This window comes from Littorina saxatilis, linkage group LG5 (assembly GCF_037325665.1).
Source record: "Littorina saxatilis isolate snail1 linkage group LG5, US_GU_Lsax_2.0, whole genome shotgun sequence".
Classification (NCBI taxonomy): domain Eukaryota; kingdom Metazoa; phylum Mollusca; class Gastropoda; order Littorinimorpha; family Littorinidae; genus Littorina; species Littorina saxatilis.
In genome coordinates, this window is record NC_090249.1 from 13539942 (window position 1) to 13553103 (window position 13162).

The 13162-nt window shown below is 42.9% G+C and overlaps 1 protein-coding gene across 1 annotated transcript in view; it reads left to right on the top strand.

Moving 5' to 3' along the window:
* The window catches only part of LOC138966091 (uncharacterized), a 123319-nt gene that overhangs the window by 93828 nt on the left and 16329 nt on the right, over window positions 1-13162 (top strand). The window contains exons 7-14 of the mRNA XM_070338174.1: window positions 782-898; window positions 5205-5330; window positions 5931-6107; window positions 6767-6889; window positions 7584-7697; window positions 9179-9311; window positions 11477-11595; window positions 12994-13097. Of these exons, the coding sequence (XP_070194275.1) occupies window positions 782-898; window positions 5205-5330; window positions 5931-6107; window positions 6767-6889; window positions 7584-7697; window positions 9179-9311; window positions 11477-11595; window positions 12994-13097 (1013 nt within the window). The remainder of the gene's footprint in view (window positions 1-781; window positions 899-5204; window positions 5331-5930; window positions 6108-6766; window positions 6890-7583; window positions 7698-9178; window positions 9312-11476; window positions 11596-12993; window positions 13098-13162) is intronic.

Genomic DNA, 13162 nt, shown 5'->3' on the forward strand with positions numbered 1-13162 from the left:
GTCAAAAGAAACGCACATTTGAGAACCTTTTGAATAGAATTGTAAATGGTCTGGCGGTATAGCGGCGCTGGCTTAAAACCAGGTGTCACATTCGACGCGGGTTCGACTCCCACGTTCGGCGAGGGATTTATTTCCCAGAGTCAACTTTGTGCAGATTCTCCTCGGTGTCCATGCAAACACCTCCGTGTGCACGCATGGCTTGGAAACATGAATACACGCATGCAGAAAAAAAAAGAAGGGGAAAATTGATAGAGCCAGCTCGCAGTGAGAAAAGCAGCCCGAATTTCTATGAGGGTAACTTCACAGGGCGATTTTGAAACAATCAGGTTCTTACAGGAGAGAGCCTTAAATTGGGGGTAACTTTACAGACGTTATGAACACAACGTCTGAAAAAACCAAGGTCTTAAAAGGGATGAAGTCTTTAATTTCGGGTCTAAACGGGGCAGAGGCGGATCAGTTGCTTTGTAAGGGGGGGGGCACTTTGAATCGAAAGTGAATGTGATGGGCGTGAAGCACCCGAATTTGCTAGGGGGGTCCGGGGGCATGCCCCCCCGGAAAAAAATTTTGCCCAAAGAAGCAAAATGGTGCCATCTGGTGCCATTTGAACTTAGAAATGGTCATAGAATCAGCATAGAAAAATCTTTTTTTTTTTCTTCTTCTTTTTTTTTTTTTCGGGGGGGCGGGCACGTGCCCCCTGTGCCCCCCCCCCACCCCCCCTCGTCCGCCCTTGCGGGGGTTCCACTGTATTGCATTGCATTGTATTGGATCGGGTGTGTTTCAGATGCACGACCTGTTTGGCGTGGTGGCGCACAAGATGCCCATGGACCTGGTAGACCCTGTGGAGAAGATGATCAACAAGGATGTGCGATACCGACCGTCCGCGCAGCTCTTCTGTGTCGTGAGTCATTGCTCATTGCTCTGTGCTCTGTGCTCTGTACCAGTTCATTCGGGAAACTTTGTGTATACATTTGTGTGAGATCCTGTTGAGTAGATGATCAAGTATTATAATTATGTCCGATGCAGACCATTCCGCCCTGATATGGCCCTTCGTGGTCGGCTGGGCGTTAAGCAAACAAACAAACAAATGCAGACCATCAGCGCAGCTCTTCTGTCTCGTGAGTTATTTCTCTGTGCTCTGTATCTGTCTTCCTGTTCATCTGAGAATGTGTGTATGTTTGTTTTTGTGAGAAGTCCTGTGGAGAAGAAGATAAAGTAACATTTTATGTTCGATACCGACCGTCCTGACCGCGCTGCTCTTCTCTGTTGTTTTTGATATATACCCTAATACAGTTGAAATTTTTGTTCTTCAACTTTTTCTGTCTCTCTGTCTTTCCTTTCTGTCACTTGATCAGCACACACACCCCCCCCCCCCCTCGTCCCTAAATCTCTCTCTCCCCCTCTCTCTCTCTCTCTCTCTCTCTCTCTCTCTCTCTTTCTCTCTCTATCTCTCTCTCTCCCTCTCCCTTCCTCTCTCTCTATCTCTCTCTCTCTCTCTCTCTTACAATTGTTCTTATTCTTTGTACGTGTTCAAAGGACAGGTTGGATGATTAGGCTTAGCCTAAAACCTTTATCCTTTCGTAATAATGTTCTCTCTCTCTCTCTCTCTCTCTCTCTCTCTCTCTCTCTCTCTCTACCTCTCTCCCCCCCTCTACCTCTCTCTCTCTCTCTCTCTTTCTCTCTCTCTCTCTCTCTCTCTCTTTCTCTTTCTCTCTCTCTCTCTCTCTCTCTCTCTCTCTCTCTCTCCCTCTCTCTCTCTCTCTACCTCTCTCCCCCCCTCTACCTCTCTCTCTCTCTCTCTCTTTCTCTCTCTCTCTCTCTCTCTCTCTTTCTCTTTCTCTCTCTCTCTCTCTCTCTCTCTCTCTCTCTCCCTCTCTCTCTCTCTCTACCTCTCTCCCCCCCTCTACCTCTCTCTCTGTCTCTCTCTTTGTCCCGGTCTCTCTCTCTCGCTTTCTCTCTTTCTCTTTCTCTCTCTCTCTTTCTCTCTTTCTCTCTCTCTCTCTCTCTCTCTCTCTCTCTCTCTCTCTCTCTCTCTCTACCTCTCTCCCCCCCCCCTCTACCTCTCTCTTGCAAATTTAGTGCACTGCTTGAAGGTCAAGTTAAAGTGAAATGCATCTTCTCTTGGATTGAAGAAACCCTCTTCAATTATGCATGTGTCTTATCTTTTTAGTTCCGGAGAAAATCGTTGCTGATTAGACTTTTGGGGTGTTTTCGTTGTTTCTCTTTGGTAATTTATTGATTGGATAAACAACATGTTAAAGGCACAGTAAGCCTCCCGTAAACCATCACAGATACGGTCAGGCTTTTACACACAGTACAAACACCCTTTCATTTAAACACTCACCGATTGAGAACATCCTAGGTGCCCTCCGTAAAGAGCGAACAATTTTCAAAGAATTTATTTTTGCGTGGTTTATCTTACCCCTGAGCCATCGTGAACCCGTGTGATCCAGTTTCCCTTTTTCACAATGTAGTCGTCAGTTAGTCATTTGAATGCGACTCGATGTGAGCTTATCTACAATAGCACGTTTTTATGCACGAAACAAACGGCTGTGGTTCACAAGAACTCTAGCGATGGCTTTTGACTGTTGAGAGGAACGGCGATATGCCGCATAAACCGTCGTCTGCTACGACCCTTGCGTGACCCTGCTTCCGGGCTTTTCTTTTTTCAAACTTTCACAACTTCGAATTGCACTGATCTTGTCTTGATGAAAAAAGAATTCTTTTATGATTAAAGAATGTTTGTGTAACAAGCTGTCAATTTATTAGGCCAAAAAAAAAAAAAATGCTTTGGTTACGGTTTCCCGACCGACCCTAACTTTTTGGGCCGACCCTAAACTTTTTTTTGGGTCCTAAAGCTAAAAATAAAATGAACCAAACACATACATACACACACACAAATAACACACACACACAAAAACCCACCGAAAACGACAACACCACGGCACAGAGAAAACATCGATCGCCGGCGAGCAGACAACAAGAAGCCCGACAAGGGACACCACTCCGCTTTTTACAACTCCCATATCCAAGGGAAGTCAGTCTCGTGCGTTCGTTCGTTGCGCGAACGTAAAAAGATGTCGTCTGCATTTGCAATCGTATTCGGAAAGTGCGTTCATATCGAACAAACACGACTGATAAGTCGGTACTCGAAGAGTGCAACCTTGGTGGACATTTTTCATGATTTTCATCCAACTTTGGACGGCAAACTGTTCGGGATAAAATGTGTTGGGTCGACGAAAATAAGTGCCGAGCCCGAAGACTCTTTCGAACTGGACTTTGGCATGACTCTCGAAAACTTGGAAAGTTTCCACATCAAATCACTTCACTTCAAGTGTGTTCGTTTGACTCCTGATGGCAGTGAAGCGGACGAATACACCAATATGAAAATACCTCGAATATACTGCATACACAAATATTTTTATCATTTCAAGAGGGACCAACCAAAAAAAAAAAAAAAACAAAAAAAAAAGTTTAATCGACCTACCTACCCTATTTTTTTTGGCCATGAAACCGTAACCAAAGCATTTGTTTTATTTGGCCTTATTTAGATTTTAAAAGTTAGGTCTAGCGCAAAAACGCACCACGGTCCAAAAACATTCTGATAATCATCGATCCACGGCTATCGCCAGTTTAAGGGAAGTAACTCATTTTTGACCTGAGTTCAGGATGGGTCCAAAAAGTGTTCGAGACAATCTGCAAAATTAATTCTTTAAAAATTGCTCGCTCTTTACGTAGGGCACCTAGGATGTTCCTGTTTGGTGAGCGTTCAAATGGAAGGGTGTTTGTACTGTGTGTAAAAGCCTGACAGTATCTGTGATGGTTTACGGGAGGCTTACTGTCCGGGCGTGATTTCTGGGATATTCATAACAGCCGTCCAGCACCAAAACGAGGCGCCATTGTTGTAAAGGGCCAAGTCCACGAAAATAAATTCTTTGAAAATTTCTCACGCTCGACAGAAAGCAGCCAGGATGTTCCCGTTCGGTGAGCGTTTAAATGGAAGTATGCTTGTACTGTATGTAGACACTCGGGGAGCTCTGTGATGGTTTACGGGAGGTTTACTGTGCCTTTAAAATGCTAAGGTGGCTGTGTGTGGGGGGGGGGGGGTAGATGTGGGTGAGGGTGGGTGTGGGTGATGGTGTTTGACTCTCAGACAATAATAATTATGCATTTTCTGTCTATCCGCCTGGCTGTTTATTTTTTGTTTTGTTTTGTTTTTGTCTCTCTATCTGTCTTTGGCGCCGTACGTGCATGTTAATGTCAATCTGCCTTCCTGTCAGCCCGTCCGTCTGTGTGTTCGTCTGTCTTGGTGTATATTTCTGTCTGTCTGTTTCTGTGTACAAGCTGAGGTGTTTCAGAGAATCGGTAACGGTACACTCATTCCCGTACACTTTTTTCTTAGAGAGTAGGTTCCTGTTGAAATTGTCATTGACGCAGAAATGATCTGTTTGTGTACAACAACCAGCTTAGTTATTTAATTAATATTTTGCATCTGAAATATTTTAGTAACGCAGATAAGTAAAGTTCAGTCCATTTTTGTTTTGTGAGAAGTATTTAACTAACCCACTAATAACAGAATATGTGTATGTTTCAGCTGAAGTATTTCAGTGACGCAGTAAAGTTCAGTCCATTTTTGATTTGTGAGAAGTATTTAAGTAACCCATTACTGACTGACTGGGCGGGGATATAGCTCAGTTGGTAGCGCGCTGGATTTGTATTCAGTTGACCGCTGTCAGCGTGAGTTCGATCCCAGGTTCGGCGGAAATTTATTTCACAGAGTCAACTTTGTGTGCAGACTCTCTTCGGTGTCCGAACCTCCCCCCGTGTACACTACATTGGGTGTGCACGTTAAAGATCCCACGATTGACAAAAGGGTCTTTCCTGGCAAAATTGCTTAGGCACAGTTAATAATTGTCTACCTATACCCGTGTGACTTGGAATAATAGGCCGTGAAAGGTAAATATGCGCCGAAATGGCTGCAATCTACTGGCCGTATAAAATTTCATCTCACACGGCATCACTGCAGAGCGCCTAGAACTGTACCCACGGAATATGCGCGATATAAGACTCATTGATTGATTGATTGACTATTTGTAATGTTTCAGCTAAAATATTTCAATGACGCAGTAAAGTAAAGTTCAGTCCATTTTTGATTTTTGAGAAGTATTAAAGTAACCCATTGATGACTGACTATTTGTATGTTTCAGCTGAAGTATTTCAGTGACCCAGTAACGGTCAGTCTGCACGCGCTGGCCTGTACTGACCGGAGGGATCCGGGTGGTCGTGCTGATGCCTACTCCAATCTGTCCAAAGTCGTCCCTCTCATACCCCGGGTAGGTGACCAGGGTGTCTTCTTCACCCACCTGGTGTTATGCAGGACAGGCACACAGACAATCAGATTTTGCATAAACTTTCTGCACGATACACGAAATTGAAAGCTCCTTGTAAATCACTTACAATTTTAATCTTTTTCTGACAACGGTGGGAGGGGGAGTTGAAAGACAACACAGAAAGTAAAAGGAAAAACAAATCATTTCGAGTTTAAGAGGTTCACTCTCAGCATCTATGTACATTCAGCAGGGGTCGTTTTGATGTGTGCGTGCGTGCAGATCAATGTGCGTGCTTCCAAACATGACATAAGAGAGTCTTAATATGTACATGCAGTGAACTGCGTAGTTGTTTTGTTTGACTGTGCAAAAAGTGTTAAACACGACTGTGCATCACAGTATTTCAGTATGTACATGAAACCTAAAGCGTTGTTTTGTTTGACTGTGCAGATAGTGTTATACAATTCCGTGCTTCACAGTATTGTTTTGTTTGACTCTGCAGAAAGTGTTCTACAAGTCCGTGCATCACAGTATTGTTTTGTTTGACTGTGCAGAAAGTGTTATGCAAGTCCGTGCTTCACAGTATTGTTTTGTTTGACTGTGCAGAAAGTGTTATACAAGTCTGTGCTTCCCACCCTGCTGGAGGACTGCAAGCAGGCCGACTCCGTCATCTATGCCTTACCCACCCTCCTCACCGTCATCGACTTCGCCACCAGGGACGACTACTGCGACAACATCCTCACCGAGTTCTGTGCCATCCTTACCTTGCCCAAACCCGTGCAGGTAAAATCATCACCATATGAAGCACAATGTTTATACTAATATTCATCGCATTTTCACTGATCACATGACAAAAAACAGCAGTTGTCATTGGTCAACTAGCAACTGTATCTCAATTGATATCGCGAAGGACGTTCCTAGTGAAACTGATATCGCGCAGGAAGTAGTTTTCTAATTGAAGTTTTGAAGAAAAAAAAACTCACCTGCAGCGAACACCAGTCTCCCATTTCTTAAACGCACAAATTTATGAAAGGAAAGCAATCGCACCAGAAAGATTAAGCTGTGCAATGCATAAAAACAAACTTTTCCACCAAGCTTTAACAGAGAAGTAGTAGAATTGTATGTTTCAACAAGAGTAAATGAGAGTTGTGCGGAACCAATGTCCTGGCACCCGAGAGAATAACAAGCATTGAAATAAAAAAAAGTGAATTTCATTCTCGAGTCATTCATCGTGCATGTAAAACCATGTCATCAAAAGTTTCCTATACAAAAGGGATTGACCTGCATGGTGTTTGTTTTGGTTTGTTTGATATGCTTCAGGCAACGATATACACACGTTGTTGTTGGTGCCTCGGCGTGATTTTGTTTTGTGATTGACAGCTTGCTTAGTGGTACTGTGCATACCTAGGGGCCTTAGTCTGTGTTTCTTTATTTTGTTTCAGGCGACAGTGTACATACTTAACCGCCTGGACGTCATCCTGTCCAAGACACCGCTAGAGGAGATCCGTTCCGAAATCCTGCCCATGGTTTTTAACTGCCTCGACTCTTCATCCTTACACGCTCAGGTCGGTCAGGGTGATATCGGTAATATATCACACGGATAACTGTGGGGATAAATATCGCTGTGATTGGTCGGGAGGATCAAGAAGTAATCCGAGAATACTGTGTAGTGTCTCAGACAGCTATAGTATCTCGGTCCATCGGGGTACAGGCTGGATTTCGAGTTGAGTTAGTAACAGTTGTAAGTAAGCAGAAGTAGTCGCAAGCCCTGCTTTGTTGCTTTAGAATTTGTCTGGAGTAAAGAGTAGTGTCGGTCATGATCTCAGCTTCATGGAGTCTTCGGTATTAGCCTCCCAGGGCAAGCAGAGACTTTTGGTGGGTAAAACATCAAAATCAAGGGTAAATACGGGTATACATCTGAGGCAGCAACAAGGGCTGCGATAACTCCCAAATATTCCCATGTATTAGCTGCCTGAGTTCATTATGAAAGTCAGAATAACGGTTGGAATTGGTGGATGATTTAAGTGTGAGAAACAAGCTACCCCTGTCCTATGTTATCTGTGTCCTTGCCTTTGAAAGGTTGGAACGCGTTGATATTAAGAACATGATTGTGCTCAAATCAGAATTTAAACAAAAAATCATAACCGTGAACAAAATGTTTAATTTAAAATGTTTACTTTTCTTTGCTGTGAAAGACAGTAGATAAGGTTATGAAAACAACATAGGTGTGAATGTCTAGTGCACTTTTTGTACTTTCAGGAAGCGGCTATTGGTGCTATAGGGGTTGTGAAAGAATACCTGGATGACAATATTCTGCGAAGGATGGTGCTGCCCAAAGCCAAAGCACTTTTCTGCCGGTCCACAAATGTCAAAGTAGGTCACGGGTTTCACATTATTAAAGACTCCATCTTCATTGTCATGCACAGTTTGATGTCTTTCTAAAAGTTTGTCTCCCCTCGCAATGATTCTGCAAGCTTTATCGTGTATTTTACGCTGTCGCTCACAAGTTTCGTTAAAGAGTATCTCCTCATTCCAGTGTTCTGTTTTTTGTAATGTATGTAATTCCAATGCCTAAGTTGGTTTGGTTTTGATTCGAGTTTAATGATTCGGCGTTTACAATTTGCAAAATTCTTCCCCAACTGTGTATGGCCAAAATACGACACAACCTGAACACTCACTATGACGAAAACGCAAAGCAAAACAACAAACAACTAACGCATTTCGCGCCATATACACAAACGGGTTCCAGCCCCGTTTTGAAAGAAGCTGGATGTTCCTTAATCAAAAGGGGAAAAATATTGAGAAAATTCTTCCACTCTCGTAAACCCCGAAATCTCGACCCTTGTGTTCAGCCAGGCTCCGTTCACTTTCCGTTCCGTGCACAATGCGCTGTCCAGTGATCCAAGAAAGCTGTCAATGCAACTTAACGACCTCCCCTCGCAACCACAGTCCTCTTTTCCCGGCCCACAAATGTCAGTGTGTAATGCAATGAATCTCCTGTTTAGGGGCTGTTCTCTCTTTTTTCTCTCCTATTTCACCCGCCTTCACCCTCGTTTTGCAAGAAAGGTCTCGGGTATTTGTCGTTAATGAGTGACAGGCAATCATCCAGGGTAGTGAAGCATCCGTGATGCAATGGCGGCAAAACTGTTTCCGGGTCAGGGTGACGTATTGGGTTCTCAAAGTGTCCCGGATCTCTATTTATAGATCTGTTGTCACATTTTTATTAAGATTCTTATCCTGCGCTCGTCTTCCCAAGTACCACCTGTGCAAAGACTCCAAACCCTATCTCCCGTTCTATTGCATTATGTACATTCTGTGACCTGATTAGATTGCTATCTACAGCATCCTGGCCAGTAATCAGATATTACGAGATCTGAAAAAGATGGGCAGGAAAGAATCGATTCTCTCTTTTTCTCATTCTTCCTCCCACTCCTCTCTCTCTCTCTCTCTCTCTCTCTCTCTCTCTCTCTCTCTCTCTCTCTCTCTCTCTCTCTCTCTCTCTCTCTCTCTTTCTCTCTCTCTCCCCCTCTCTCTCTCTCTCTCTCTCTCTCTCTCTCTCTCTCTCTCTCTCTCTCTCTCTCTCTCTCTCTCTCTCTCTCGTATAAGTATGTGTCTTTGTGTCTGTCTGTGTGTGACAGACACGTCCTCATAATCATTACTCCTATATCGACGAGATATACCACGCGATACTAATGGGTGAACGGAGGTGTAACTCATACATGTGTGTGTGTGTGTGTGTGTGTGTGTGTGTGTGTGTGTGTGTGTGTGTGTGGGTGTGTTGGGTGTGTCTGTGTGTCTGTGTGTGTGTGCGCGGTGTGTGTCTGTGTGTGTGTGCGTGCGTGTGTGTGTGCCAGATGCGGATCAACGCCCTGTCGTGTATGGACCACCTGCTGGAGAGTCTAGACAAGATGCTCATCCTGGACGACGTGCTGCCCTTCCTCACCGACATCACCTGCCAGGACCCCGATGTCGTCGTCGCCATCGTCAGTAGGTTCCATACACTGACGTTACCAAGCATACACTACTGAAAAAACAACAGAATCTTGAACAAATGAGGCAGAGCGCTGTTTAGAGATCTGATAAACAAAGGCTCTAAATGCATACGACATCTGGACATGTGTAATAGAACAAGTCGCGTAAGGCGAAAATACAACATTTAGTCAAGCTCAGTCGAACTCACAGAATGAAACTGAACGCATTGCATTTTTTCCGCAAGACCGTACACTCGTAGCATCGTCTGTCCACCGCTCGTGGCAAAGGCAGTGAAATTAACAATCCAGAAAAGCACGGTAGCGGTTGCGCTGAGCAGGATAGCACGCTTTTCTATACCTCTATTCTTTTTAACTCTCTGAATGTGTTTTTAATCCAAACATATCATATCTATATGTTTTTGGAATCAGGAACGGACAAGGAATAAGATGAAATTGTTTTTAAATCGATTTCGGAAATTTAATTTTAATCATAATTTTTCTATTTTTAATTTTCAGAGCTTGTTTTTAATCCGAATATAACATATTTATATGTTTTTGGAATCAGAACATGATGAAGAATACGATAAACGTAATTTTGGATCGTTTTATAAAAAATAATTTTAATTACAATTTTCTGATTTTTAATGACCAAAGTCATTAATTAATTTTTAAGCCTCCAAGCTGAAATGCAATCCCAAAGTCCGGCCTTCGTCGAAGATTGCTTGGCCAAAATTTCGATCAACTTGATTAAAAAATGAGGGTGTGACAGTGCCGCCTCAACTTTTACAAAATGCCGGATATGACATCATGAAAGACATTTATCAAAAAAAGGAAAACAATTTCTGGGGATATCATACCCAGGAACTCTCATGAAAAATTTCATAAAGATCGGTCCAGTAGTTTACTCTCAATCGCTCTACACACACACACACACACACAGACACACACACACAGACGCACACACACACACACACACACACACAGACAGACAGACAGACACACACACACACACACACACACCACGACCCTCGTCTCGATTCCCCCCTCTATGTTAAAACATTTAGTCAAAACTTGACTAAATGTAACAAGTCGCGTAAGGCGAAATTACAACATTTAGTCAAGCTGTCGAACTAACAGAATGAAACTGAACTCACTGCATTTTTACAGCAAGAGCGTATACTCGTAGCATCGTCAGTCCACCGCTCGATGCAATGGCAGTGAAATTGACAAGAAGAGCGGGGTAGTAGTTGCGCTGAGAAGGATAGCACGCTTTTCTTTATCTCTATTCTTTTTAACTTTCTGAGCGTGTTTTTAATCCAAACATATCACATCTATATGTTTTTGGAATGAGGAACCCACAAGGAATAAGATGAAATTGTTTTTAAATCGATTTCGGAAATTTTATTTTAATAATAATTTTTGTATTTTTAATTTTCAGAGCTTGTTTTTAATCCAAATATAACATATTTATATGTTTTTGGAATCAGAAAATGACGAAGAATAAGATAAACGTAAATTTGGATCGTTTTAAAAACAATTTTTTTTTACAATTTTCAGATTTTTAATGACCAAAGTCATTAATTAATTTTTAAGCCACCAAGCTGAAATGCAATACCGAAGTCCGGCCTTCGTCGAAGATTGCTGGGCCAAAATTTCAATCAATTTGATTGAAAAATGAGGGTGTGACAGTGCCGCCTCAACTTTTACAAAAAGCCGGATATGACGTCATCAAAGATATTTATCGAAAAAAAGAAAAAAACGTCCGGGGATATCATTCCCAGGAACTCTCACGTCAAATTTCATAAAGATCGGTCCAGTAGTTTGGTCTGAATCGCTCTACACACACACACACACAGACACACACACACACACACACACACACACACACACACACACACACACACACACACACACACACACACCACGACCCTCGTCTCGATTCCCCCCTCTACGTTAAAACATTTAGTCAAAACTTGACTAAATGTAAAAAGTGAGAGTTACTCAAAACCATTCTCCAGACTCTTACAAGGGAAACAACCGCTGTATATTGCCCTTTGAATTTGCAGCAAAATTATTATCTCCCCAGTTTTGGTCTGATTTACTTCGAATGCTATGAGGTTTTTTTATGAGTTTTTTTTTTAACAAAATCCTTTTAGCGGTCGCTTATCTCGTCGGTTTCAGGTATCTACAAGCACATGTTGAGCGACAAGAGGTTTGGCCTGACGCACAACCTACTGGCCACCCGGGTCATGCCGTCTCTCATACCGCACACTGTCAACCCGGGCCTTACCATGGAACAGGTAAGTACGCTACCTTAGCTGGTGTGCACGATAAAGTTGCCAACTGGGTGGGAACCAGGGCTGAGGTGCACGAGGCGAAAGTGAGTCAAACCTAAACGGGTGAGAACAAACCGCGTGGTTTGATTTGTTGAAATCACAACAAATCCCAAATTCAACCAATCCAAAACCGCGGCTGACTCGCACCCGCTTTATAACTTTCTCGTGCACCTGAGCCCAGGGCTGGTATGCACGAGAAAGTTACCAACCGGGTGAGCCAGCCACGGTGTCGGATTGGTTGAAATCAAGAACAGACCTCAAATTCAACCAATCCTACTGCGCGGCTGTCTCCCACTCGGTTGGTAACTTTCTCTGGCACACAATCCCAGCAGCGGAGTTGGATTTATTGATATTGAGGCTTGTTTGTGATTTCAACCAATCCGACCCCCCCCCCCCCCAGGCTGGCTCTCACCTGGATGGTAACTTTCTTGTGCAGATCATCCTTGACGGTTTTCAGACATACCTTTCTTGGTTCCGATACTTGGAACATCCAAGAATATATTGGGGTTTTATTTTTATTTTTACACCCCCGGTATAGGGGTGTGTATAGGTTTCGCTCGATGTGTTTGTTTGTTTGTTTGTTTGTTTGTGTTCGCATATAGATCTCAAGAATGAACGGACCGATCGTCACCAAACTTGGTGAACAGGTTCTATACATTCCTGAGACGGTCCTTACAAAAATTTGGACCAGTCAAACACACGGTTAGGGAGTTATTGGTGGATTAAAATTATACAAGGACTTATAGAGGGACATCTTAATGGTCAAAGGGAAATAACCATTCTCACTCAGTCACTGCCACCAACTGAGAAGGTTATTTCCCTTTGACGGGGGTGTTTTTCCTATCTCGGAGGAATTTCTTGTTTATTTTATTTTTTAATTTGCCAAGCACATCATTGTGGGGCTTTTAATCAAAAACATGCATATACAATATACAACTATATATTGTTGTTGTTGTTGTTGTTGTTGTTGTTGTTGTTGTTGTTGTTGTTGTTGTTGTTTATAACCCATTCTATTGTATGGTATACCCAAAAGCCCAACGTAAAGTATGTTCTTGATACAGTTTGAAAACTACACATTTATAATCTACATGGGGACTTTATCTTCAAAACTGCGGCTTGCATAATGCCAAAATACTAATTGTAATGATCATAATAATGCATAATATGTACAAAGCGCATGTATCCAGGGTTCACACCTATACAGCGTATTAATCGGTTGACCAGGTCAAGCATTTTGATTTTATTTGTGTTTGCATACTTCCTTGCGTTCATATGTGCGGGCTGTGTGTGTGTGTGTGTGTGTGGTGTGTGTGTGTGTGTGTGTGTGTGGTGTGTGTGTGTGTGTGTGTGTGTGTGTTGCAGTTCAGCGCCCTGATGGAGGTGTTGCGAGACATGTTGGACCAGGTGGACAAGCAGAGACGCAACAAGATGAAGTTGGAGACAGTCACTATCCCTGTCCCACACAGGTGACAATGTTTTAAAGAATATGTTTGTGTCCAAGAGTTATTTTCCCAACCACTTATTTGCTGTC